This window comes from Gymnogyps californianus, chromosome 20 (genome assembly GCF_018139145.2).
Source record: "Gymnogyps californianus isolate 813 chromosome 20, ASM1813914v2, whole genome shotgun sequence".
Taxonomy (NCBI): domain Eukaryota; kingdom Metazoa; phylum Chordata; class Aves; order Accipitriformes; family Cathartidae; genus Gymnogyps; species Gymnogyps californianus.
The window spans coordinates 3,565,970-3,592,815 of NC_059490.1; the positions used below are offsets into that span (position 1 = coordinate 3,565,970).

At 45.0% G+C, this 26,846-nt stretch overlaps 2 protein-coding genes across 4 annotated transcripts in view; one reads left to right on the forward strand and one right to left on the reverse strand.

Moving 5' to 3' along the window:
- Positions 1-6,869: 6,869 nt before the first annotated feature.
- EIF4H (eukaryotic translation initiation factor 4H) lies at positions 6,870-18,902 on the reverse strand. 3 transcript variants are annotated; one of them, XM_050908816.1, is made up of 7 exons: positions 18,833-18,902; positions 12,941-13,122; positions 11,902-11,966; positions 11,693-11,792; positions 10,954-11,019; positions 8,902-9,060; positions 6,870-8,777 (listed from the first exon to the last, which is right to left on the reverse strand). In XM_050908816.1, the coding sequence occupies exons 1-7, from the start codon at positions 18,889-18,891 to the stop codon at positions 8,641-8,643; spliced, it is 768 nt and encodes a 255-aa protein (XP_050764773.1). In that variant the 5' UTR covers positions 18,892-18,902; the 3' UTR covers positions 6,870-8,640. The 3 variants fall into 3 exon arrangements, with proteins under 3 accessions (XP_050764773.1, XP_050764774.1, XP_050764775.1); XM_050908817.1 differs by having other exon boundaries at positions 8,902-9,051; positions 10,948-11,019; XM_050908818.1 differs by lacking the exon at positions 10,954-11,019.
- Positions 18,903-20,140: 1,238 nt separating this feature from the next.
- The window catches only part of MYBBP1A (MYB binding protein 1a), a 61,306-nt gene continuing 54,600 nt past the window's right edge, over positions 20,141-26,846 (forward strand). The window contains exons 1-8 of the mRNA XM_050909101.1: positions 20,141-20,308; positions 20,403-20,498; positions 21,367-21,450; positions 21,851-21,925; positions 22,356-22,463; positions 23,276-23,466; positions 23,758-23,925; positions 25,282-25,399. Coding sequence (XP_050765058.1) covers positions 20,141-20,308; positions 20,403-20,498; positions 21,367-21,450; positions 21,851-21,925; positions 22,356-22,463; positions 23,276-23,466; positions 23,758-23,925; positions 25,282-25,399 — 1,008 coding nt within the window. The remainder of the gene's footprint in view (positions 20,309-20,402; positions 20,499-21,366; positions 21,451-21,850; positions 21,926-22,355; positions 22,464-23,275; positions 23,467-23,757; positions 23,926-25,281; positions 25,400-26,846) is intronic.

Sequence of the window (26,846 nt, forward strand, 5' to 3'; positions counted from 1 at the left end):
AAACTATTCCCTATGCTCCAGCGTTGGCAGTTTGCAGACATCAGACACAATTTCACTGTACTCCAAAAAAAAAAAAAATTCCTTAGTGGTTCCTTAATTTTTTTTTGTGCTTGAATAGAATAAGAGGGTTTATGAATAACGGGGAATTTATCGACTGGCTTAGAACCCCGTTACAGTACATGAAATATGTATCCTGCTCTAGGAACAGGAAAGCCTGCACGTGCACGTAACAGCCCTGAGTAGTTGTAGCTACCGGAGTGCTACTGACAGCTGGGCACACGCTCTACAGCTGGAAACAAAACGACATTTCATGCTGCCTCTCACTCAGGCTCTGTAATGCCTCTTACATACGGGCATGTAAGTTATTCAGTAAAGGGAAATTCTGTTATATTTAAATGAGGGCACTCTCAGGCTGCCACAACCAGTCATCTACATCCATCTCTCTCTATGACAGAAGGCGCCTCTTCTATCATAAAAATGATGAAACAGCCAACTGTTTACAACTTTTGCAACTCTGGGACGGGAACTTTGCCATCAAGCTTTCAGAGGAAACGTTGCTTTGATAAGATAGTTAACCACTGTATGTGCAAACACATTTAGACTTTCCCTCTTCCAATTCTAACCCGAGGTACAAAAATAATTGCTTTGATGCACCTTCCAGAGCCGTTCCCACACAAAATTCGGGTGCAGAAGCCTATCTTGAAATCAGTACATATAACCTGGACCAAAGATTAGACGAGCAAGACCCAGCTTTGAATTGCTTGCATGGTTTCTGGCTGGCCTCTGTGTAAAGGATACTATATAATGCAAAATGCTTTTCTGACTGCTAAAACAGTTGCTCCAAAATCGGCATTTCTAGCAGAGGTCTTAGCTATGAAGTAGTTTATTAGGGGCTTTCTAGCAGGTTTTTTACGTATTTAAACATAAGCTGACAACAGAAGTTTTACAAAAGCATTCTTTATAGCAGAACTGTTGCTCTGAATATGCTGGAGACAATTACAGTTCGTCTTTCGTACCAGAAATCTATTTCATTAGGAACAGCCACTGCTAAAAAGGTACCATGTATTTGCTTACAGGTTCTCTGATGGGTCTCACAGCTTCAGAGATGACTCACTGCTGTAGTACGGACGTTACCACAGTTGGCACGGGCTGCAGCTAAGGCACCTCGCGTTAAGTGCCCTCATTGTCTCCTGGACTGACACAGACGACTGCTCAGCCTCTCTAGAGCAGGTAGAGGCTGTTGCCATGCCCGGGGAGCAGCACGGGGAGCAAGGACTGGTGACGGTGCAGAGCAGCAGGGTCACCCCCAGTGCGTAACAACAGCTCTTGGGTAGAGCGATGCCCTTGGAAGACATCAGTCCTTCTGAGAGATCAGCCACCCTGATTTCTAACTTGGATTAGAAGATAGCTGCTGCAGTCATACAGACAGCGGTACAGACACCATCCCCCTTCTTTGTATTTCTCACGAGAGGCTTGATGTGGGGGTTTAAGACGAGAGCCCTCACTCCGAGCACCTACCAACACAACCAGGGGTTCTGCTCTTCGCAAGGCCAGACCGAGCCCCCCCCGACGCACACACAGTAACCCCTCCGACACCAAACCCAGCTCGGGATACCAGCGTCTACCCTGTGTCTGTCCTCTCCCTCCTGTAACCCCTGTGCCTCATCTAGACCTACTGCTAGAAACCATTTCTGGTCTGATAAAAGGTCAAAGACACAGGAGCATCATGCTTTTATCTACTGCAACAAATTATATAGAATGCCACATTACAATTTCACCTTTCCCTGTCCTTTTCAAAGCTTACCCATTTCAGCTTGGTTTTGTTTCCCCCCCATAAGAAGCACATAGCATCTACTCCTTCAGTCAGTCTTACCAGCTAACCAAACCCTCTTTTTTCTCCTTCTGACACTTAGCTAACCAGCCGTAGAGAGATCTCTTCGGGCCCAGAGAGGTTGTGAGACTCCCACCTTCCGCCCTGCCCAGCTTACCTGCTGGGGCTGGGAGACTGAATGCCCTGGGGGCCAGTTTACATCCTTTCAGCTAAAGGTGGGGCCTGAGCTGGTTTTGCTTGAACCAGGTGGTGTGACTAATGCCGATCAGAAATTAGCAGTGAAACAACAATTAGAAAACAGCGCAGCACCTCAACCTGACCTTTCTGCAGAAACACACCCAATGCTGACAGCTTTGAGGAAAGGTTTCCGAGCTCCAACAGGCTCTTTCTCCCAACGCTCACGAGCTTTGCGAGTCGAGCGCTGCCCACTTCGCAGGAAACCAGCATTCAAATCCCCCCTTGCTTTGGGACCAGAATAAGCACGCGTCTCATCCCAACCACTAATTATTTGTTTCGCCAAATTTTCACGGCAGCCGTCACGAAAGCCACGTCTCGGAGGAAATGTTCTGACGCGCTCAAGCACTGCACGCGCGGTTTTGTACAGACCAAGAAACGGCTTTCCTCTTAGCTGCAGTCGCAGGAGCATCTCCCCAGCTAAAGGGGAAGTGCCACCCCCTCCCCTGCCCCAGCTGCACGCTCCGCTGCAAATCTCATCTCACCGAGCCGAAACCGAAAGCAGCGCCGTTACAGCTGAAGATACATGCTGCTACCACCCAGTGGAAAGACAGCTCACGGCTAGGATTTCTGGGTGCTTTACAAAAATTTGGCCAAGTAAGGTCTGCAAAGACTAATCCTCTACATCCCTATGGCGCTATAAAGCTTCTTCCCATTCTTACCCTGCTTAGTTCATCCTTGTAGACACAATAATTCTTAAATTTGAACACAAAAACCTAGAAGGTTTGAATGCTTTTATTTGATTTTTTTATACAGCAATACAAATTATACAGATTCATTACAGTACAGATTTTGCAGGGGTTTATAGAGGTACTTAGTGATTTTTTGGTTTATTTAAAAGAAAGAGGCAGATCTTGGGAGCACGGTGACATGAACAAAACAATCTCACAGTAGGAAGCAAATCCCTACCACAGGGAACATTAACCCGGCTGAAACCTACTAGGCAGAAAGGTGGTGGCAGCGTTCCCGGCAGTAACATACCCAAAACATCAACCCTGGGATACTCTAGAGCTTTACACACGAATTTGTGAGCTTACAGGTAAGCAGGTTGTTCCTGTAACGGCGCCGAAAGTCCTTAAAGCCCTTGGATGCACTTTGCTGCAAAGGGGACAGAAATGAGGGAAGCCGATGTTAAAATTAACCTGCCGCTGAGCAGGCAATGTCATGTAACAGTGTCGTTGCAGCTATGGAAAAGGAAACCATAAAATGCTTTAGATTTAGTCACCCAAACAGCTACAATAAGATGAGGAACATGATCTTAGACCTAATAACAGCGACACCGTACGCGCACCGTGGCACCGCATGTGCAACCAGAACCTGATCTCCCGTTTCTTGTGCCCATCTCAGCTTCGGGTTTAAGTGAGCAGACACGGGGAGGAACCAGCAACGCTCCCTTGCGATCCCTAATGCGCAGGATAGGTGCAAGCTATACACCTATAGCTTTGGTAGCACGTTTCTCCAGTTAGTCCGGAACATATAATGTCATCAAGATATTGCTATTACTAATGTGCATCAGGCTTGAGAGTCGTGTCTGGCACTGAAGGATTAAATCCTTTCAGAAAGCAGGGTCAAAGAAGATGATTACATGCTTCTAATTGGTTCGGTTTAATACCGCTATAGTGAGTGGTATCACAAATAACACAATAAATTGCAGATTAGATAGATAAAATGTATGCACCCAATAAAAGATGGCCCTCTGCCACTTCAAATATACTTGATTCCTTAAAATCCTGCAGTGGGTAAGTGGCATTTGAGAGGAAGGATTCAGCTACCAGATTAGAAAATTCCGGTCTCAGCTGGAGATCAAATTCCTCTTCAGCCACAGAAACTCCCCCTTCTAAAAATTGAAGACAAGCATCACCTACAAAATTGCATCCCAAGAATCCAGCCCAGAGAAGCGCCCTTGAGAACTACAAAGGTAACTGGTTCTGCGCTAGAATCTGCCAGGATATACGAACAGCCCTGTTCCTTCAGAGCCTTCGCTCTCGTATGGTAGCGACACACAGAAACCATCAGAATGTAAAACACAAACTTCACACAAATTTAGAGATGCTTGCAGTTAACAGCTTATTGCCCGTGTTCTTGCTGTAAGCCAGCGTGAATAATCATGAGACGTACCCTCACACACTGAGAGGGAATGAGGTCGGGATAGAAAACCAGTGATCTATGCCTGGCTTCAAACTGCACTGCTTGGAGCAAACTTGACGCAGGCAGCCTTTGTCCAAAACACGCTCTCGGTGAACACGGGGATTCCTGGACAACAGTCACTCCGAACAGCTCTGTTCAAAGCAGCCAGCGGGACAAGGGCTGCTCTGCGAGTTGCTACACGCGAGCGCTCTGATGAGGGGGTCGCACATGCATTTCAAAATCTGCTGGCTTTATTATTAAATCTTTTCTACAAAAAGGAGGGGTTGCAATATCACAGGATTTGCTCTAAAATTCTCACGATTTTATCATCTTTTCTGAAGACAAGTCAGCAGCTAGTACTACAGGTAGCAAATGCTCCTACTATACTATGTGCTAAAGTCAGGACTGAAACTATAATAGAATTCATAAGACAAGTTGAAAAATATCAGCATCATCCAAAACTGCCCTGGGACGGCGAGTCTTGGCCACACTCACTCTCTACCCCAGCCAGCTCTGGGACACCTAGCAGAACTTCAGAAATTCACAGTCAGCACTGGAGACTCTCTTAGTAGTGCCAGCGCATCTCAGTAGTAGGTTAACATCTCGTTGCTACTTCAGGAAGGCAAGTACGCCACCCTCGAGGGCCTACGTTCAACCTGACTCTATCACCAGCCCATCATTTGAATACGTGAACGCTCCTCCGCCTCCTTCTTCAGCCATCAGAACAACATTCACGACCACAAGCACGAAGAGCCCCCTCGGATGCTGTTACAGACTGACACGGCCCAGTGAGTTGGCAACACGCCCGTGCCAGCACTGGGCTGCTGCCATTAGAGGACTGGGATTAGCTCTCCCAGGACCGTTCCTGGCCTTGGGAGCTCAGCGGGTTTTATTTTTTGGTGGCTGACTGGAGTTTTGCAGCACGTTAGACGCATGCTTACTCCCGCGTTGTCCCACCGCTCTTCCAGAGCCACCGCACCAGCCTTCCCCGCCTGCAACCCAACTGCGGAAACACAACAACGCACCTTCTACAGTAGCAAAGCCAAGCCAATTCCAGTTCCAAAACCTGTCTGCTGCATTCCTGACTTCAGTTTTATTTTTTTAAAGTTCAAGCTTGAAGAAAGCTCTGCACAGCTACTAGAAATAACTTGGTGAGAATAGGAATAGCCACAAAGTGAATTATCCATTTGTTACCACTGCTGGTAACCTCTTCAGTCTAGGCTTTGCCATGCCAGGCTTAGCTTTAAGCTGCAGGTAAAATTAAGCATTACAGATTAAACCTTAACTGCTTTTTGCTGGTGGGATGGGGAAAAAATAATCTTGCTTCCTCCTTCAAAACTTAAATGCCACATCCATATATTAAATATAGTTTTGTCAACTGTTGACACAAGCTAGTTTGATATGCTTCTGTAGAGGAAAACATTAATCAATTAAATTTTTGAAGGGGGGAAAGAAAAAGGACTGGAGGAGTCTGACCCTAAGCCATACGGGAAGCATAATGCAGAATGCTCCAAAGAAACCAGGCAATGCATTAACGTTTGCATACAAAGAACTGCTAAAAAAAAAAAGATATTAAATGATACTGGGTTTAGGCTGCATGCACTAGTGGGAAACCCTTGACCAAACAAATATTAGCAGATACAGAAAAATATTGGTAGGACTAAGACGAGCCATTCTCCATCTCTCTACCTTTCTCACAAACCAGCGTTACCTCCCGCCAGGCAGGGTGATGCAATTACTGCTTCCACCACCAGGTCTGAAAGACCAGCTATGAGCAAGCCCTGTGGTAGCAGCTGAAGGACACTTATCTCCACCCAGCTAGCCCTACTCTCACATAGAAAACGCAGGTTATTATTCGTGTAGGACAGTCAGGTGCTAGGGCACACGCTGCTTCAGCAAGTGGCTCCAGAGCAGGATTTGGGTTCTCTGCTCAGGCTGCTGTAAGAGCAGCTCTGAAGAGAGAGCGGACTGAGCAGCCGGAAGGCAGGAACACTTTCCATCCTTTCATGCTATGGAAAGCAGTAAAACCAGCAGGAAGGTCAGAGCTCATTTCCTCAATAAAACCATGGCTCTTTTAGCTTACCCTGCAGTATGCATATACTTCAAAGACACAGGACAACAGCCCCATTAAGTTACGTCTAGTGGGAAACAGGGCAGCTGAAAAAGTTGGGAGAAACTGGGCAAGACAGCAGCAAGCTCATCTATTTACTCTGTCTTGCCACAAAGACTCCACGTTAAACTGATCACGACTCAAACTGGAAGGACACACATTCTGCCCTGTACCGGGCAGGGGCTTCTGGTCAGAGGGCAGCAGAACCCAGCCGATGGGAAACGGCACGACGAGCCGTACGACCTGCAAGCTACAGTACTTCCAAATTCTGCCTGGCAGCCTTAGCAATATAACTGAAGTTACACTGAAGCCACAGGACAAAGAACTTGGGCTTACTTCCACTTGTACACAATTTTGACTTCACTGTGTCCTGCGTGTTCCAGCACTTGTTTAGATTAGATTCCTCCCCTTCATCTTTCCCCCCCGCCCTTATTTGTGTAAGAATGGGTCTGGTACTGCTTCCCCATAAAATTTACAGAAGCAAATTTCCAAATTAACACAACGTTTGAAAACTGAGGGGGAGGAAAAAAACATGCTATAGCAGACTCAAATAAAGACCAATGTTAATTATTACTTAATGTTTTCTTTTATTTAAAAGATCATTCACAAAATACCATATCCATAAATTTATTTTGTTATGAAGCAGAACGTGTTAAGTGTTTGGAATTCTTTTCTTTTCCTTTTTTTTTTTTTTTTTTTACATTTAAAAGTCAACGGTCTTGACTAGAGGTGAGTTTTTATATGGGAATTTGTTCTTAAAATCTTTTCCACATTGAAGATGTAAATAGATCAATTATTGGTTTGGAATACAACCACACAAATGCATGTCTGTCTTAAATTAAGTATTAGTGTTAGACAAATGGTTCTTATCTCAGAAGCAGATTAAGTGACAGGCAGAAGGAAGGAAAGAGTAGTTCTGTAAATTGCTGGGACTCTGACATTACAAAGGTAACTTCAGGGAAGAAACTCACTACTAGCAGTGATGCTGGTAGTGAAGCAGCCATGCTTCCAAACTCCTCTTGCAAGAAAGTACTCTGGTGTGCTGGCTGGTTTATCTGAAAGCAGTCAGCGCTAGCGTTAGGGGCCCAAGTTCTTCTCATGCATTGGACAGATCCACACTTCAGTGTTGTCAACCCAGGTTTTGTTTTTAAACATTAATGATCCCTCTCCTTTTGCTCCAGCCTCCCCTCCCCTCCCTCCTCTCACACAACACTGGCAAGAAACACTCCAAGTGAAGAGAGATGCAGCAATTAAGAGATGCTTTTTACCCAAACTTCTACACGAAGAGAATCTATAGCAGAACCATTTCTAATCTGCCCATTTTCAAGGTATTCTGAAAGCAGAGGTCTTAAAACTGTACACCACTGGGCAAAGAAATACAGGGGATAATGGCGATTACATACTGCATGGCAAAGTATACACTCCTTAAACAAAAATAAAAAAAGTCCGTTTTATTTGTAGAAACTTCATTTAAAAATTTACCAAACATGTAAAACCCAAAAAAGTAAGCAGAAAGAGCCAGTGAGCAGTTGTGCTCAAACAGGCACATGTTGGCAGCACTAACCTTGAGCTCAGAGGTGTAGCATCATACCACTTTGAAGTCAATAGACAGCCACCAGCCAGAGTCTGCTGGCAGATGCTTTATCCATACCGATTCCACCACCTATTCACCAGGCTTCTTGTCCGCCAATTTTATTTGCATCTATTAAATTGGTACTTCCTGGTAACCTGTGTGAAAGGGCAGCCGTCCCCCGTAGTTTTATAAGGGTCTCTGCTGTACACAGTAACTCTATCACCAATTGTCATAAATGGTATTTCACTACTTGGTTAGAACTGTAAATTTCTCTGTTCAACTCATCTGGACTCTCCAGTTTTCCTCTTCAGAGCCACAGCAATACAGAACAAGACATGCAGGTCAGAAGAGGAGCACTGAGGAAGTAAAAGGAAACAATACAGGGAAATAACTAAGTCTAACCTGTGCTTCTAAAGTAAAACAAACCCAGAAAGGAAGAAGTGAAGCAGCACCTTTGTCCAGAGACCTCCACACTGGTGGAAGCAGCTACACTGCCTTATCTACTGGCAACTGTGCTGCTTGGAAGGAAACAGAAGAGGGAAACTCAGCACAAAGCAGGCACTAGATACAGCAAAGCCAAGAACGTACTAAAAACCACTTGTTAACAGCTGACATGCATTCACAAGCTCTGTGTTTTCGGTTTCAAAGAGGACAAATACCAGATGGCAGGAATGGTAAACTGCAGGGCTGACATTCCAGCAGAGCTAGTCACTCTGTACTGTCTTGCTTTTTCTCCCGCCTCCCCATTCCCTCTTAACCCCAAACTCAGTCGTGCTCTTTTACTACTTCCTCTCGGGGCTTGGCTCCACCGAAGATAGCAGAGTTTGGGTTGGCTACTTGATTGAGGGGAGTAGCAACTGTTCGAGGTTTGAGCTGAAGTCGGGGTCGCTGTGCTCTTTCCTCTGAAAGAAAAAACATTAAGGTTTTAAGATCTGTCTGTCAAGGGTAGTAGCTTTAACCTGACAAAGAAAGCAGGAGTCTCCTTCATGAAGGAAGGCTGAATTACAGAAGACACAACGAGTTTACCTTCTGTTGGCTCTCTGAAGTCCATGGAAGATCCACGAAGGGGAGGCCCATCTCTGAAGCGACCAGTGCCACCACTTCCCATTGAGGCACCCGGTGGTCGCCGGTCTCCAGGGCGGGTTCCTCTACCCCGGCCTCCCAAGAAGTCATCATCTTTGAATCCTGAAGACGGAAGACAGTGAATTTAAAGACCACATTTTGCAATGCTTTTAATCTAGATTTTTATCTGGATGACCGGAAAACCTTGCAAATCACTGCTGTCAGTCCAAGATGATGCACTGAGAGCCTTCGTAGACAGATTGCTTCACAGATCTCTATCACGTTCTAGAAGAGTCATACAGATTCCATTTGAAACCAAGTATACTATGCCAAGTTCAGAAACTGCTTTATCCACCTAGAGCCTTATTGGAGTGTTGGAGAGTGGGTCATCAAGTGAGCTTAAAATACGAGCTTCAGCTGCAACTTCAGATTGTTAGCACCATTAGCTGAATTCAGAGACAACACTAGAAGTACTCAGAGTACTTCTGTAGCCAGATGATCACACTGGCTACAGCCTCAGCATGAAATCTGCAGGAGCAGAGCAAATGGGAAAATAGCTAGGGAGTCATGAAATACACAGTCCTTATAAAACAGAGCCTTTGAAAAACAGAGCAAAACCCCAAGGCTTTTTAGTTGTACTACAAACTGACCAGGCATTTACTAGACTAATTAAAGAGCTGGAAAAAACCCAATTCAGACTTTAAATATGAAACCGACTGTGTTTCTTCAGTTTATGTATCCAAAAAAATCAAGAACTCTGTCACTGACCACAGTTCCAGTCTGTACCAATGACTATCGTAGAGGATCTCTCCAAGCCCCCCCCCCAGCATTCAATGGGAGGAGGATACTTCAGGCTAATAGCACACCTAAGGGGAATATACTCAGTTTCTCAGAAGCCACCTGGAAGAGAAAGTTGTTTTGTTCCCATCTGAGGTTTTTCTTTCCACTTCAGTATTTGGCAGAGTTGCAGGACTGTCCCTTACTTCAGTGCCAAACCACCATCTTTAAAGCCTTGATCCAGAGCAAGGCTGTACAACCTGAGAAGAAAAGCTTCTGTAGCAACTAAGACTTAAATGCTAAACTTTCGGCTCACAAATAACTCATCCAGCATCTAACAAGCTGAAATGCATCCACATTTGAAGAAGCTGCCAAAGAAGGTATAAAGCTATGACACCAGAATGCTTAGCTACGAAGGCAGGTTAAGCACAGCGCTGTAGCAAGCTTCCTCTCTCCAGCACCATGCTTCAGTTTCATGCTAGCAGCAAGGGCACACTTTGTTACCGCTCCTTCTACTTTGTCCATTCCACTTACGCAGAGACCAGACATGGCAAAGTTGCACTTGCCAGCATCTCCCCATCAGAAAATGGACCAAACCCACGATTTCAGAGGACAACAGCAATTGTGTTAATGTCACCCTGGCTTCTAATAGCTAGAAACTGACTGGAAGTCAAGAGCAAACCTGGTGGCTCCATCACTACCTTCCACTCAGCAAGCTCAGTCATTTGCTGCAACTTGTATTACCCTAACAGGTCTAAAAGTTTAGGAACATTTTGCATTTAAAAGTGCTTTGGAACACTAACACATCTTTGGAGAAGTCAGTTGCTTCAGGGGTACACATATAATGATGTCACATCTCCTTAAGAAGGGGAAAGCCTTTGCTCTGAAAGAATACAATATCAGCTTTTCCACATGATCTGTCTGTTTCTGCTACTATTCAGAAATGTACTTGGCCACACGTTTGAGAAATGCTTAAAACCTAGACACGATAGGCTACGTTTGAACCAGTATTCTGTCATTTAGGATTGTTTCATAAAATTTACAATCAAGACTCTTTCCTCTGTTATAAGGCAATGGAACATTCCCCCTGAAGAATCCCACTGCAGCTGTAGGATGTCCAAAGTTGGCACACAGTAGATTCAATCAAAACAGTAATGGGGACAAATGTAGCTGACATGAAAATGAGAACATTTCTGTGCCTTTTGGGCTGCCTATCTGTATAAGTGTTAATACTGATACCAGAATTGAAGTCATCTCTGGAATCCCATCCACCTCCTCTGGATTCTCGGGAACCTCCTCCCATTCCTAGGAAAAAAGCCACAATTGTGTTCAGGTCTGAAGCTGTGGGAAAGACTGATCAAGGGGATACCAAACCAAAGTTTCAGTCCTTCAATATCCAAAGTCATGCTGCTGGAAAATCCTTTCGTTTTGGTACTACCAAGTTCCATTGCATAGGAACAAAAGGTCAGTTTAAGTTAACCAAGAATAAGCGGTCAGAAAAGTTTCTCTAATACACATTCAATGGAAACCTTTAGTGAGTCTAGTTCAATTAAGCTTCAACTACAGCAAAGCCTGTTTTTACACTGGAACAGGAGACAGGTAGTCCAAAATAAGTATTTGTCTACTTGTGCTTACTTAGCTTACTCACTTTTCTTACATCATAATAAAATAGTAGCAGATCAGACTGTTGGGCTTATGATTGTCCTCTGCAAGACACTGTATATTACTAGGGGTATTGGTCTCACTTCCTGGGCTAGGAGTGACAACATATTCAGCTTTTGGACACAAAGCGCATCTATATTCCAGACGTTTCAGGAGCGGCAGCAGCTAGGTTAGAAATGTGTATATACATACAGAATTTCTCCTTCCTATGTAATCTTCGTGTTTACTTGCACGCCTTGTCTTAGCATTAGTTAGCATCAGAAGTCATAACTACAACCGTTACATTTAAGAAGTTATTTAGAAAAACGGAAGTCACCTCTGTCATCAGGCCCGCCACCTTTTCTGAAGCCAAAGCCACCTTTATCCTGTTTTCTGCCTTCTGCTATGTCCACTCGGAGTGATCGGTCACCCAAAAGCTATTAAATAAAGGGGAGAATCTCTTCAGAATGTATCATATGGGCTGCCAAGGAGTTTGAGACTTGTGCTCATCTTTTTATTTCACAAATTAATTGCAAGTATACTTACTGCACCATCATACGTAAGAGCTTCCTTGAGTGACTCCACCTCATCGAACTCTACGTAACAAAATCCTGTAAGAAGAACCTCACAAGTTAATACCAGCACTTTAAAAGGCCTTTGTAAGAAGCTACTCTTCCTGCATATCCCTTCTCTTTCAAACATTAGCTATGACATAAGTGCAAGATGTACACAACTCGGAAACCAAACACCATTAATGATGAATGCATTTACCTATGCCTGTTAATGATGGGGACAAATCCTGAAATAGAACTCTGTATGGGCACTACACAAATGCCAAGAGCCTGATTAATTCCCTTTACCATAGGGCTCTCGTTACAGATGAGATTTGATCTATGCCTTTAGACAGTTATTTAGCTGAATATTGACATTTGGTTACTAGTATTTTTAAACAAGAAGCTGAAGTACTTGCTTGGCCAGCAGTCTGATTTTGTGTCATCACATCATTTAGTGAATTTATTCCTTTTCTAAGACCCTCTGTTATCTGAGTTAAGCCTTCTTCTCCCCTAACTTACAAATATACTCCCTTTCCACTGGCCAATTCCAATGGAAATCAGATCTGCATCCTCCAAAACAGTTGTCTGAATGGCTTATCTACTTGCTTTTTCTCCCTGTCTACTAAAAAAAGAGCTGAAGCAATGGGAGTCTTCTGAACTGAAGAAAGATTGTGTAAGTACTCAACACTTAAGGTCCTGGATCTTAAGTGGGTCAGACACTTCAGCTTTTTTAGCATTTATACAAGACAAACAAGGTTTGAGAAAGTCCTTTTATGGCAGGGCAAATATTGACTCTTGTCACTCAGGTTAGTCTGTATCTTAAAATGATGGAAGTAACAGTGAATCTCATTCAAATGAGATGTTTACTTGTTAGTGAATGAGAAGCCTGCATAAGTCAACATAAAGAACAAACACAGATTAACAAGCTAATTGTGCTTTAGACTGAAATGCCCCATTAAAGTGACTTTAGAAGTTCCTCATTTTTTCCAACCAGTTAGCCATCTACAACTAAAACAACTGTGAACACTCACCTTTAAATTTGTCTGTTTCCTTGTCTCTGACTAGTCGTACACTCCTTACACTGAGATCCTTGAAGATGGCATCTATGTCTCCTTGAACAGTGTTGAAGGGTAGATTTCCCACATATGCTGTGAAAGGGGGTTCTGTTGGCAGCTCTTTCTGTTTGCGGGAACCAAGGCCGCCACCGCGAGACCTGTTGAAAAGAAGAACTTGACTCCCAACACAGCCAGTAATATAGCATATAGCACTGCTCAGGTGCTGTTTGACTTTTTAGAAGTGGATTTTTCCACAACTTCCCTTAGTTTTCTATCCCTTTGCCTGTACCTGCCACCTCCACTACTGGCCAACTCCTTTCTAGTATTACCTGATGCAGTACTTCAGTGGAAAAACAAATGAACAATATATTTAAACCCATTACAGGTGACTCAGTAACGAAGCGATGAATGAACTACTTCATCATCCCACAATCCATTAAGAAAAGCAACGTAAGGTTATCTCTACTGCCCCTACTCAAAAACATTACCTCTTAAAAAATACATCCTAGACCAGATTTTAAGATCAGTTTATAGCAGTGAAGAAATACTTGCCTGGCACAGGTTCGTCATCTTATCCTGAAATTAAGCTAGATCCAATGCTTTTAACTAAATGGTATATTATCAACATCCACTCCACAATCATCTATATTATTCCAGCAGCCTTTAGCTTAACAGAAACATCTTCTCCTAACTCTGAAGTTATTGTCATAACTGTCAGATATCTGGACTGGAATGCTTCGAGTTGAACACATATTAAAAAATTTGGTTGAAGAAGGTGTTCTAAGGCAGAGAAACCAATTTCAGTGCTATTTGGATGTTTACTTCTTCCTTTGTGTCTCATGAATTACAGGCTGAGGTAAACTAGGTTAAGTTTTCCTATCTTTTCCCCCAGTCTCAGTTAAGGCTATTGGCATTGGTTGCTGAAAAGCTAGACTGTACCAGCTAAATTCTTTACTGTATTAATGTAACACATCTGTGTGTTAATTTCCTGTAGAGCCTAATCTTCCAAAGCCGACTTTGATCTCCTTTACAGAGAGGAAGATTTGCACTGTGGGCACAAGGCAACTTTAAGTTATAGCTCCTGGACTTCTAGACTACAGGATGCCGCTGTCACTGGTTCCAACACCATTTGCCCCACCTAAGCAATCTTCCGACTTTTACCTGAGATGCCTACCTACTACTCTGCCCATGTTCTCTTCAACGCCTTACTCTTACTGGGCTTTGTTCATGTCCGCTCCCTTTCCCAGAGGCTCACTGTGGATTTAAAAGCACGGTGGAACACAAACTGTACCAAACGAGGATTTGCTGGTGTGACATGGACTAATTAGATTTCTGAGGAGTCCTACCTAAAATACAGAAGGTCAAATAATTTTATTATTTCCTTTTATTCTGGCTGGTTGCATGCAGCCGGGAAATCCATTGGGCAAGCAATGTACTTGTCTGCCATTCCAGAATAAATATTTTATTACTAATGAATCAGATAATACAGAAATCTTAAATAAGATTCATTAACTCTTCCTGTCATTTGTGCCTTTTTATGGTAGCAGCTCCACGCAGGAGTCATTTGTTACCAACTCTATCAGCATGCTGCTAAATGTACTTGAATCACAACCTACATATCTTTAATTAGTGTCCACCCAGGTTCATATTTTAGCATTTTTGACAATATTCCTCATCTGCCTTTGTCTCATTAACAAGTCAGAGTCAAAAACATACTGGAGAACTAAAGCTGCTATAGTTGGGTGCTGTGGATGTAGAGCAGAATTAACTTTAGCCACATGACTAAGTTTTAAGGAGGAACTCCAAGAAAGCCAAGTTACCCTTCCAAAGAATTCCATAATACATAGAATCAGTTCCACGCCTTTGTCCTTAATTCTCATCTATGGCCTTAAAACCAGCTATTAAAATACCATACATTTAATTTGCAGCAAAAAAAAAAATTCTTAATTTTTATGTTCTATAGGAACATCACAATTGCTTCAGCTGAGTTTAAAAGGAGCATTCCCTCCTTCTACACATTCCTTGAACTGCCAGTCATCTCGTTCGGTGAGCTGATTTGCCTAAAAACTCGCCCTAAAGTTGAATTCTCAGCCAGATCAACAAGGTGATCTGGACAGCTGCAAAGAGCACTCACGCCAACACGGGAAGGAGAACGAAAGCAAGGGCTCGAACTACAGCTTTCAACAGCAGCCTCCACTCAGATCAATTTGAGCTGCTTCTGAAACCACACCCGCAAGTTAGCAATCCCCAGAAGAATTTTTTGCGCTACAGACAAACCTTGTTTCTACCATAGCACACCAGAACTTCATGGGGTGTGTGGAAATCCATGCCCTATTGTGCAATCCCTACTGATACTAAGTCAGAAAATGAAGTATTCTTTTTGAATTTGATCCACTAAGGCCTCAGTTATCAAATATATAACTATGTATTTGGTATTTTAGTCTCTATTTGAGGAACAGGAATGGTCAATAACTAGGTTCCAAACTAAGTTTCCTACAGAATCCAGGTATAGCAACACAAAGAAACTGTTTCTACACTTCTCTACATTTTTTTCAACACTGAAACAGTGAAATTAAAAAAAAAAATAAATAAATGAGGCTGACTTCAGTAACCAAACAATGAGATTGAAAGAAGATGCTCTCATTTGTAACGAAATAGGACAAAAGTCAACTATAATTAAAAACATATCTGAGCTAAGTGAAGTGGGTCACACCAAAGTGTTAAATGAATATCTGCATTTCCCACTCAGTGTAACTTTTGCTCAGACACAATTAGGTAATAATGTCATCTTAATGTGGGAATCTGAAACACAACTATTTGATTTCTTTTTCAGAAAACCAAAGCAGAAAGCTGAAGAGGAAAGCTTGCTTCTAGCAAATGCAGAAGCAAACATCCCTATAATTAGACTGACTTTTTGGTGGACTGAGTTAATGACATTGTAAGGCCATATTGGGGTGAAAGAACAACTAAACTATCATTTTGAAGCTTCTTTTAGAAAGTTTAGTTATTCTCTCCAGAAAACAAGATCTGTCAAAAGTTCAAAACAATATTTTGAAAGCTAGTATTTGAGTTTAATAGCCTTTCACTAAGGATCAAAACAATAGCTCAGTATTTATCTTTTTGCATAGCACAGAGACAACAGCCTAACTGGATTCCAACATTAGTGCTTTACCAGAGGCAGCATAAGGCTCAGCAGGATGCAAGTTTTGTCAAGAGTCTCCAAGACCACAACTCTAAATACATACCCAATTTATTCAAGCAATCCAGTACGTCTCTACAGTAAGCATTAGATGTCTTCAACAAAAAGCTTACCCAAGCCTAAAAATTAGGAGACACTTATTAACACTAAATGGGTAAGACACAGGACACAAAATGCCAGAAGGACAAAGACTAGCTCTCCATTTTCACTCACTTGTACAGCACATCAGCAGATGAATCTTAACCTTTGAGTAAGGTGCCCAGCATTAAGCCCAGTGCTTAAAGCCACACCTAAACAAACAGCCTACCAGCAAGTCAGGAGGGATACTCAGTTTCCTTCAACTTTGGGCAGCTCTACAGATGTTCAGAGTTTCAACTAAGCCTCAGTATGCTCAATTACAGGTTTTTGTGTCAATTTTTGGGCTCCAAAACACTTACTAAAAAGCTTTTATAGTAAGCCTTTTGTTATTAATGTCAGCAGCATGCTCTTCATCTGGAATAAAGTGACTTTTGCATACCATAGTATTATGCTTCAGCTCTTAATCAGTGCTCTACCAGACACCTCAGGTGTAGCAAAATCCTGTCTCATCACACCACAGTCATATTCTGTTGCTCTTCCACCATAATTTTGAAGAGTATGAGAAAGAGGCAGATATCTTACATACATTAGAACTTGTTGGGCACTACTGTTTTCTATCTGTCACACTTAAATCCTATGCTCACTCTCTATACAGACCAAAGGTTATGCAAAATGCAACTTCCACAAAACCTGTTATATCTCACCTGAGTTTACACTATTCTTACAGTCCTAGAGTGCCTAAAAATGACTAGGAGTCACTTCAAGTTAACATGGGATTCTTTAATCAGAATCTTGAAGAACAGTCATGTTTTCATTATGGTACACATATTATGAGACTTTATACAAAGCACGGAGACCTGTTAAGGTCTGAAATTGTGAATTACCTGTTAGTAACTTACTACTAATAATGATAAATTAGATGCAAGTACAAGTTGCACTCTAATATTAGTAGCATCTGAGGCTTAAAACTACAGCTAATTCAGAGTAAGTACATTTTCTCATCTGCAAAGGCATCTGCTAATGAGCAGGACACCTTTAGTTCACCAAAACAAGTATCCACGTCTTGCCTGAGAGCAAGTTTAAGTACTCTGTTAAAGAAATCTGAATATGAAAGTAACATTTTAACTTTAATTTTATTACTTCACAGAATGTGCCTACATTGACTAGGATAGACTGTATAGTAACATCTGAATTTATTATGAGTGTCAAGTGCCACTTTAGGCTGCTGTCAAGGTTATTTGTTACAGGATTTAAAAAAAATAACAGAATTGTAAGTGGCTACATCATCTGTTTGCTCTGGGACATCTCTTGACACAAAGGGTATCTATGCATAAAAATGAGCTTACAAAGCTTAAGTGTCAGAGTGTTTCCAAAGACAAGAAAACTTACTCCTGTTATAACCTCAGCAGTAGCTCCTCCCTGCTGCCCAAACAGTCTGAAATGAAACTGATTTATTCCTCTGAGAACAGGAAAGGACAAGAACACTGTTGATCAGGAAACATATCTTGGAAGATTAGATTATAAAATAGCAAACTTGTTAAGATTTGTTCACAAAGACAGTTTATTTCATAGTTTTATGCCTACTGTTTTATTTTAGTGCACACAGAAACTTATATGGCACCAACCTTCAAAAAAGTCAATTGCTAACTGTGTCTTCCTAACCTGATTTAAGACAAACTTGGTAACTGCTCGTTATTATTTTTGCAGCTCCTCCCCTATACGCACTTTCCAGCAAAGAAACAGAGATGAGACAAGCCCTATTCCTAAGGATCAGAGATTTGGAGTCAGCACCCGGAGCCCCGGATAACGCAGGACGGCGGCTCACAGCCCTCCCCGACCGGAGGCACGACAAAGCCCTCCCATTTCCTCCCCGCTGCAGGCATCACCATGCTGCCCGCTCTGGGGGGCGCCGCAGCAGCTCCCCCCCACCCGCCGGGCACCTGGCCGTGCGGAGCTCGTCCCGCCAAGGCAGGGGTCTCTCGCCCCCCTACAGTCCTTCACGGGAAGCGCCCACCTCCCAGTCTGTCCCTGCAGGAGCTCCTCACGGCCTACCTTGGCTCTGGCCCAGCACCTCCCTAAATCCCCCCCCCCCCCTCCACTCGCCTCCGGGCCGGCGGGAACACAGCGACACCCTCCTCCTCCCGCCCCTTCCCGGCGCTCCCAAGCCGCCAGGCCCTAAACCTTGCGGCACTCGCTCCGCGTAGCGAGCGGACGGCCGCTACCCCCTCCCGGGACACCACAGCCTCCTCCTCGCGTCACAAAGCGGGCCCGCCATGGCCGGAGGGAAACGCGCCCCGCCGGGCTTACCCCCATCCCCCGGAAAAGGGAAGGCAGCGGGGCCAGACGAGCCCGAAAGGTTCCTAGAGGCAGCGGCCCCTCGTCCCTCTCTCCACCCGCCCCCCCCCCCCGCCGCACCCGCCCGCCATCTCCACAGGCAAAGGGGCAGGCTAGGCCCTGCCCGGCCGCGCCCCCTCCTCGCCCGGCCGAGGGGGCGCGGAGCGCCACTCCCTCCTTCCCTCCCTGCTCCAGGGGGAGCCCTCGGCGCTCCCCAGCGGCCCAGGCCCTGGCGCCGCTCGCAGCGCCGCGCTCACCCCCGGCCGCCGCCGAAGCTGCTGTAGGCCCGATCGTCGTAAGGATCAAAATCCGCCATCGCCACCGCGGCCTCCTCCCCGTGCGAGCGTGACAGGACCGCGCCCGCAGGACCCCGCGCCGCTTATATACGGCGGAGTCCGGGCTAGGGCTGCCCCTCGCGGTGCCTGTCTCCAGCTCCCCGCCCCGCCGGGGCCGTCTATGCTACTGCCTGTCAGGAACTCCCGGCGCCTGGGCGCTGCCCTGCCGCCGTCACGGACGCGCACCGGCCGTCGCGGCCCGGCCCGGCCGCGGCTCTGCCTGCGCCGCCCTTGCCGGGGGCTCCCGGGATAGCCTCCGGTAAGGGCTGCGGGGGTCAGGGCTGGGCGCTTGTTGGTGACACAAGCCTAGGCCTTTGGCTCTGAAGCGTGCTTGAACCGCCCCGGTGTGTTGGTCACTGGCCTCTCGTGTGTCCCCAGACCGTCGTGCTGTCGCTGCGGATAAGATCAAAGGCAGAGATGGTTCGTGCTCCAGGCGTTACAGTTATTCTCTGCGCTGCTGCGACTGGCATCAGCTGAGAGAGTCTGGAAGGAAGGCGGCAAACGTGCACAATCTTTGCACGGCAGCTGGAGAATAGTGCTGGATTTTATTGTAAATAAAGATAATGGGCTGCACCGGAACATTTCTTGGTGTCCTTAAAAACGTACCCTTTGCACAGGCTGATTTGTTACCTTTTCCTACGCTATTATTTCAGGTTTTATAATAAAACCACGAGACATACAGATTCTCATAGGACAGCCAACGGTGCCAACATGCTTCATGTCCTCTGGCCCCGCACGGCTGGGGACCACCGTATTGTAGAAGGGCAGACGGCACGCTCCGTGCCCCACTTGCCCCGCAGGGCTTTAGCCTCCTTCCCCCACCGAGCCCCGCTTCCCCGCGGGGAGAGGGTTCAAACCTCCCTCCAAAGCTGCTAACCAGGGCACGGGGGAGCAAAGGCAGCCCTTGGGGCAGGGGAGGGACGAGCAAGGCCTGCGGGGGTGCCGGGCTGTGAGACCGGGAGGGGAATGTGGCGCCGAGGGGCGGCCCTGAGGGGAGCGCGGGGCTGAGGGAGCGCGGGGCTGAGGGGAGCGCGGGGCTGAGGGAGCGCGGCCCTGAGGGGAGCGCGGCCCTGAGGGGAGCGCGGCCCTGAGGGGAGCGCGGGGCGCTGGAGGGGAAGCGAGGCCGCGGCTCGGCCGGGCTGACAGGCCCGTCCCCGGTCGGGCCCCGCTGCCCCGGAAGAGGCGGGGCGGGCGGAGGACGGCGGCGGCCCCACGTGCGGCAGCGGCAGCATGGCGGAGCTGGAGGGCCAGGGCGGCGGCGTGGTCGCCGACCCTCGCGGGGTGCTGCGGCAGGGCCGCGCCTTCCTCGACTTCTTCTGGGACATTGCCAAGCCGGAGCAGGAGGTGCGGCTGGCGGCCACCGAGAACCTCCTGCGGCACCTGCGGGAGGGCAGGAAGGTGAGGCGGGGGGCCGGGGGCCGGGGCCGCGCCGGGCCGGCCGGAGGGGCCGTGGGTGCGGGCAGGCACCGCCGGAGCTGGGTCTCTCTTTCAGGACGATGAGCTGAAGTACACCCTCAAGCGTCTGGTGGAAGGACTGGGAGCCACCCGCGAGGCCGCCCGCCCAGGCTTCAGCTTGGCCCTGGCGCAGGTCAGTGTTTCCCAGAGCAGAGCAGAGCGCTCTGCGGCCCCTCGCCAGCCCCAGTCGATTCCTGGGGTCCCGCTTTGCTGTTGGTAAGGAGGCTGGAGGGCTCCCCTCTGGCAACTTCTGCATGCAGATGGCAGGGAAGGCTCTTGCAGCCAGCATAGAAAAACTGTGCGGTTTTAAATGGTGCTAGCCTGTTTTGGAAACAGTACACTTATAAAGGTATAAGCTATACCAGTATCACACTCAGGCTACAGAATTCTGCCCTGCTTCAAGAACCATCCTTAATTTGCAAACTTTGACCAGGTTTTCAAATATGCTGCATTTAGAACTATTGTGACTTCTTAAAACTGACTTGCTCCTGGTGTTGGGCTGTTTATGTGCGAGATCTGAAAAGGCAACCCTTTAACACACACTTCAAAGTTTTTTTTCTCCGTGCTGTTTGAGTCTGTAACATACCTAAGAGTCCCAGCAATTGGGATCAGCAGTGGGATCTGACCTCATCTTGCCTAAGAAGTGGATAATGTAGAAGAGCCTGTGTTCTTCCTGCTTAGTTCAGGGCCTTGCCCATGCTGAAAAGTTTCATTGCTTCTGTTACAGGGTCATGCAGTTGCAGCAAAATGTTCTCATTATTAATCCTGCTATGTCATGTACAGGGGAAAAAAAAAAAAGGAATATCAGCAGGTATATTTATGTCTACACTAGTTCCTATTCTGACACATCTTTTACTGATCTAGTTGTCTCTATTCTGGCCTAATAAAGCAGCACATCTGCTGCTATGCTGAACAACTGTTCAGCTCTATTTTGGCTGAACCCAATAAAACTTCATAAAATGGAAGAATTGCAGACTGAGCTATTCCATCCATCTCCTCAGGTTTTGCAGGCTTTTGAGGAAATTCCAATTTGCAGTGTCCTGGAACAGATAAAAGAAAAACACAATCTGGAAAAAGTGAAAAAGGTGAGTCGGCTCATAGCAGCATTGGCCAACAGTTAGTTTAAATTAACCATTCTCTGTTCTTTGAAGGCTTTGTGCCTGGATACTGTAGTTTTGGGGTTCTTGCTAAAGCACGTGACTATAATGAAATAATGGAAATATTTCTGAAAACTGGAAGTTGATGACATTGTCATCTGGCCCTGTTTCAGCTGAGATTCGTCTGTGTTACGGAAAGATAATCTAGGACAATTCTTAAACAGTGCAGGGGGGTGCTTTTCGGTATGTTATCTTCATATGGCGGGGTGTTCAAGGCTAGATCTTCCAGCCATTTTGTTCCACTGATCAGAGCTGTAGCTGAACGTGAAATCTAACCGCTCAGTGAAGTGGATTTTTAACCCCCCTTTTTTTTTTTTTTGCCTTTCAGAAACTTGTGAGAAATGCTGCTTTTGGAAACTTTTTTGGAGTTATGGCTCTGTTTCAATCTGGCCGGCTTGTTAAGGTAACATTACTGTTGTTATGTTGTTTGTCAGTCCTGGTTCTAGGGCTGTCTGAAGTGGAGAGAGGATCTAGAGAGAAAGGCTGGGTCATTGGCTAGTTGGTGAGATGGGACTTGAAGCATCAAGTTCAGTTCATTTCTTCTGCGTTATCCATGGACTTTTTGTGCCTTTTAAATGTCTGTTCCTGACTAGAATGTAGGAACTGTGTCAGATAGCACAGGTGGCTCCTGCCTCTCCTGGAAGGAAGGAATCTGTTGTCATATACAGCCAGAAAACACCATTTTAGGAAAAGCTGAGTGGCCTATCGGGAAGCAATTGCGTAGGTTTCTTATTACAAGTAGGTGTAAGGGTCTCAAGAGTGGATTATTACTTGAGCCTTCAGCTTAATCTTTGATATATGTCCTCTGTTTTTGGCTTACCTTTCCTTTCTAGGACCGGAAAGCTCTGCTGGAGAGCATCCAGCTTCTCCAGCAGCTGGCACATCACCAAGCACACCTCAGAGATCTCCCTCGCAAAACTCTTATTGACATCACGTCTGAGGTATAGCCACAGCATGTGGTGGGTGGGAGGAGGGAGGACTTTGCTTCGGGGACTGCTTTTTCCTTAGTTTGTTCATAGCTGAAAGTTAAAGGGGGTGTGTGGAAGAGTGAGTTTAAACTGTGGGGGCTCTTTTCTATATTGTCAGTGGGCAGATGCTTTTATTCTGGGAAGGATGCTCTGGTTTAGCTTAGTCTGATTTCATCATGGACAAACCCGTAGTCTGTTTCTTCCCAGTTGACTTGCTTGGGTGGTACGTTAGACCCTCTGCTCTTTTGAGTAGAAGTATGCTGAAAACTCTGGACAGCAAACCTCCTTTTTTATGCACCAAGCCTGGGCCTAAGGTTGAAATTTGGGCTGTTCGGAGTGAAAGGATGTTTTTTTTCTCTAAAACCATTGAACACTGTTGTTTACCAGCAAATCCTATTGAAACAAGTAACTTACTTTTGGGAAATATAATTAAAGGGTAATACAAGAGTGTTTCGTCCTCCCTGAGCTGCACAGCTGTACAGACGGGAGCAGTCAGACAGCAAGAGAACAATTGCAGCTGGAGTCAGTTGACCAGAATTGCTGTCTGCTGACAACATATTGTCCTACTCCACGTGGTTAAGCACCTGGGGACTGTATGGCAGTGCTGGACACATCCATTATTTATTTTTGGTTGTGTCACCATAAAGACTATTTCTAAAGTTTCCAGAACACTGCAAGCTTTTAGTAAAATGCCCTACAATGCAGATATTTGAATATACTACACAGCAAGTTAGTAAAATACCCTCAGATGTTTCTCATATGGTTTCATCTTCATTCCTGTCTAGGTTCCTGAAACTGTGTTTGAGGAGGTCCTGTTTGGCATCTTGCAAAGTGACCTCGCTTCAGCCTTCACATCTCCAGAGAACCTGCACCTTTTGCTTGTGGGCATACAGAAATTCCCTGGTGTTCTGAAACCTAAAAATCTGAAGAAGCTGTTTGGCTCGCCTACTGTTGTAAATGAGGAAAATATTCCCAGGTAAGTTCTTAAATAAGGAGCATTAAATGCAACATTCTTGGTCTCTTGGCTAGCAGTGAGAGAAATGTGGCTTTCATTCTGATGCCTGCCTGTATTTGCCACTGCAGGTGCTGTTAAGAGTTAGGTGCTAACGTGTTACGCGGGCTCCTAAATTATAGCTCTGTCATTTCTCCCAAGAGGCACAGCCTGCAGTGCTCAGGAAATGTTCTGTGTCCTTCAGCAGGATGAATTTGGCCTTCAGCAGCCCTCTTCCAGGCCAGATCTCTCACATTATTTTCTTTCTTCTTCTAGGCTTGTAGAGCTTCTGCAAAGTGCTGCCAAGTCTGAGAAGAAGGACAAGAAATTGCCCAGTGTAGTGTTTGATTTGTTACAAGTTTCACTGAAGGAAGGTGCCTTTGAACTGTTCTGGAAGGAAGGTGTGGAGAATGGGCTGTTGAAGGAGAAATCGGGACCTGTGAGGTTTGTTTTAACATACGTTGTTTGTTGTTTTCCATATTATCCTTCTGTTTCTTGCCCCAGTCTTTCTGCTGCTGCCCTGTGGTAGGATGGAGCATATGGTTTCTCATGAACAATGTGAGAACACTTGCTTTTGATTAGGTATTCATGAGAAACTGTATAGGGAGCCTAAATCCAGCAGTTAGTAAGATTTCTCTTAGAATTGCGACATATAACAAATTTTGGGTTAAATTTAACTAGGACAGCACATAAAGATGATGCACCTCATTGGGCATAAAGGTGTCTTAAATCTATAGCTTGCTTCTACAAGACTTGTCAGAGGAGCTGTACTGTCCCTTTCTTTCTAAGTGGTTGAGAGGGAGAGTCATTCGGCTTGCTTTGTGTGGTTTTAGGACAGCTCCTGTGTAGACAAACCCGAGTTCTGAAATTTGTGTCTAATACTGCTAGACTTGTGCTTTGTGGGATGGATTGAATTAAAAAGCCTGGATACGTTTGGATTATGACATGGTCCGTGTTTTTAAGTAGGATATGGCTATGGCTGACATCATAACAGTAGCTATTTCAGCTCCTTTTCCAAGTCAAATACTAGATCTTAGTAGGATTAAGTTGTCTGTTGAGACTCATGCTGTATAAAAATGCTGCTAAATCCGCAATACAAATATGTGAGCATTTTGGGGGAGCATAATTTAATTTGGACTGTAGCAAGGCAGTCTGTGGCCAGGTTTAAATCTTTCTTAGATCGAGAGTTTAAAAGTTGTAAAGGTGCACCTACAAAAAATTTTCTTAACATATTATATGAGTATCACAGTGAAAGGAAACCGTTTTCCAAGGCTGAGTATAGTTTAAGTCTTGTTTGACTTGGCTTGGGTAAGCCGGCAAATACCCTTTGTATGCTCAACAGTGTGGCTTTTTTAGCCTGATTTCCTGCAGAAATGAGGCTAGTGCTATCCAGCTAATAACTCCTGAGCCAGTTGGGCAATTCTGATCAAATTTGACAGCAAGTTGCTGTCAAAACTAAGTAAAGTTGTGTAGTCAAAAGCTAAGTTTTTATTAGGCCTGTGGAAATGAAATACCTGGGGAGAAAGAGATCCAGAAAGTGGACTGAGAAACGAACTGCTGGTGAGGACTTATCTATTTCTAGACAGCGGAGGACATGCTACGGGGAGAGATCTTAGCAGCTGTGCTAGTCAGAAGAGAAACTTTGGGCAGTAGGATTTTTGAACATAGGATCCATGAATTTTTTACTTCTGCCTTCCTACGTGCTCCATGTAGCCTGCCCCAGCATTTCTTCTCTGTCTTACCCAGTGTGGCTTTACTGCTGTGCCTCTACCTGAGGGAATCTTCTTTGTTTCCACTCAGTTACATGTGCTACCGATTGCTGGGCAGTGCTCTCCCCTTGTTGTCTCTGGATCAGCTACAGATGGTTCTCAAAGGGAAGGTGATGCAGCACTATGGAGAACATGTGGTAACGACTCAGGTAGGTCTTCTGAAAGTACTCGTGCTCAGGGCTAAAGACCCTGTCCTGAGTAGAAGTCCTCTCCACCCCCCTTTCTAGTTTCACGTTGTCTTGTATAAAAAAAGTTTATGGAATTTTAGACTTTGGACTCTTACTGAAAGCAACGTTACTGTATGACCACTGGTTGCAGCGGGCTGAGCATAGACTGTGTTTAATTGTCATTGCCTATTTGTGTATTTTTCGTTCAGACTTGTTTTAAGGGTTTTGAAATTGTTCAGCTCTGACCCACCTGCTTTCATTGATGTTGCTGAGAAAGCTCTAACGATGGGGGAAGCAGAGGAAGGGCAGCCCTCAGCATATTGACAATGTCATATGTCATCCTTTAACAGTCCTTTTGATGTTGCGTGTCCAGAAGCTCCTTTTTGTCTGTCATTGTGCTGGGTGTTGCATGAACGTTTGAAGGCAAAGACAAAAAGGGACAACTCATGCTTTTGTTTATGTTAGTGCTTGTTTCAATAAGCACATTTGAGGTTTAAGCACAAATTTTATTTGGGAATTGGATTTTGGAACTCCTCTTCCTCCTTCCCTCCTGGGAAGCCAACAAGCAACACAGCCCTGCAATAAAGGGAGGAAGAATAAAAGGGGAATACTGATAAAACCAGGCTTTGGCTTGGCTTTTTGTGGTAACATAATCCTAAGTCTCCTCATGTGGGCCCAAAAAGCATTGCCCTCTCTTGGGAGGAATAGGACTTTGCAGTCTTTCTGTTCTGGTATCAAAGCAGCAATACATGTGTGGGTTTGCTCTGAAAATAATGCTTACCATGGTGCCTCCCTGTAGGGGCCAACTTTCTCCACGGTTTATCCACTGACTTAGTTGTTTTCCTGTTTCTTGCTTTTTATGCTTGTTGCACAGTGAATTAGGCTGTGTTCTTCCACGTGCATCAAAAATTTCTTTAATTCCTATCTGAAATGTACAAATCCACTGAAGACAATGATCGACTAAATGGAAAGAGAAAGCCCTAATATTGTTGATGATGAGGAAGTAGAAAAGATCTTAGTTTGAATTTGTTGTTGTTTTTGTGGGTTTGTTTTGTTTTGTTCCTTGACACAGGTTGTTTGTTTTGGAAAGCAAATACTGTTATCTTGTACTTTCTTATGGGATTCTGGTTGTTGGAGATGGAACTAGACAAAGCTTGAGTCTGATATTTACTGACAGTTATCTTCCTGAATCCAATTTTTTTTAACAGGGGAGCAAATGTACTTGATTTGCTTTTGTTGAGAGATGATTGATGAAACTCCTGTTGTGAGTTACCAGCCTGTTTACAGCAGTCTCTCCTGGAGTTTTTCTCCCAGTTTTCATACTGATGCACAAGTATTGAGTTCTCCAACAGTGGCAGCAGGAGCTTGCTAAGTTGTGTTTTGTGTGAGATTTCTTGCAGGGGTATTTACGTTATAATTGGATGGATTT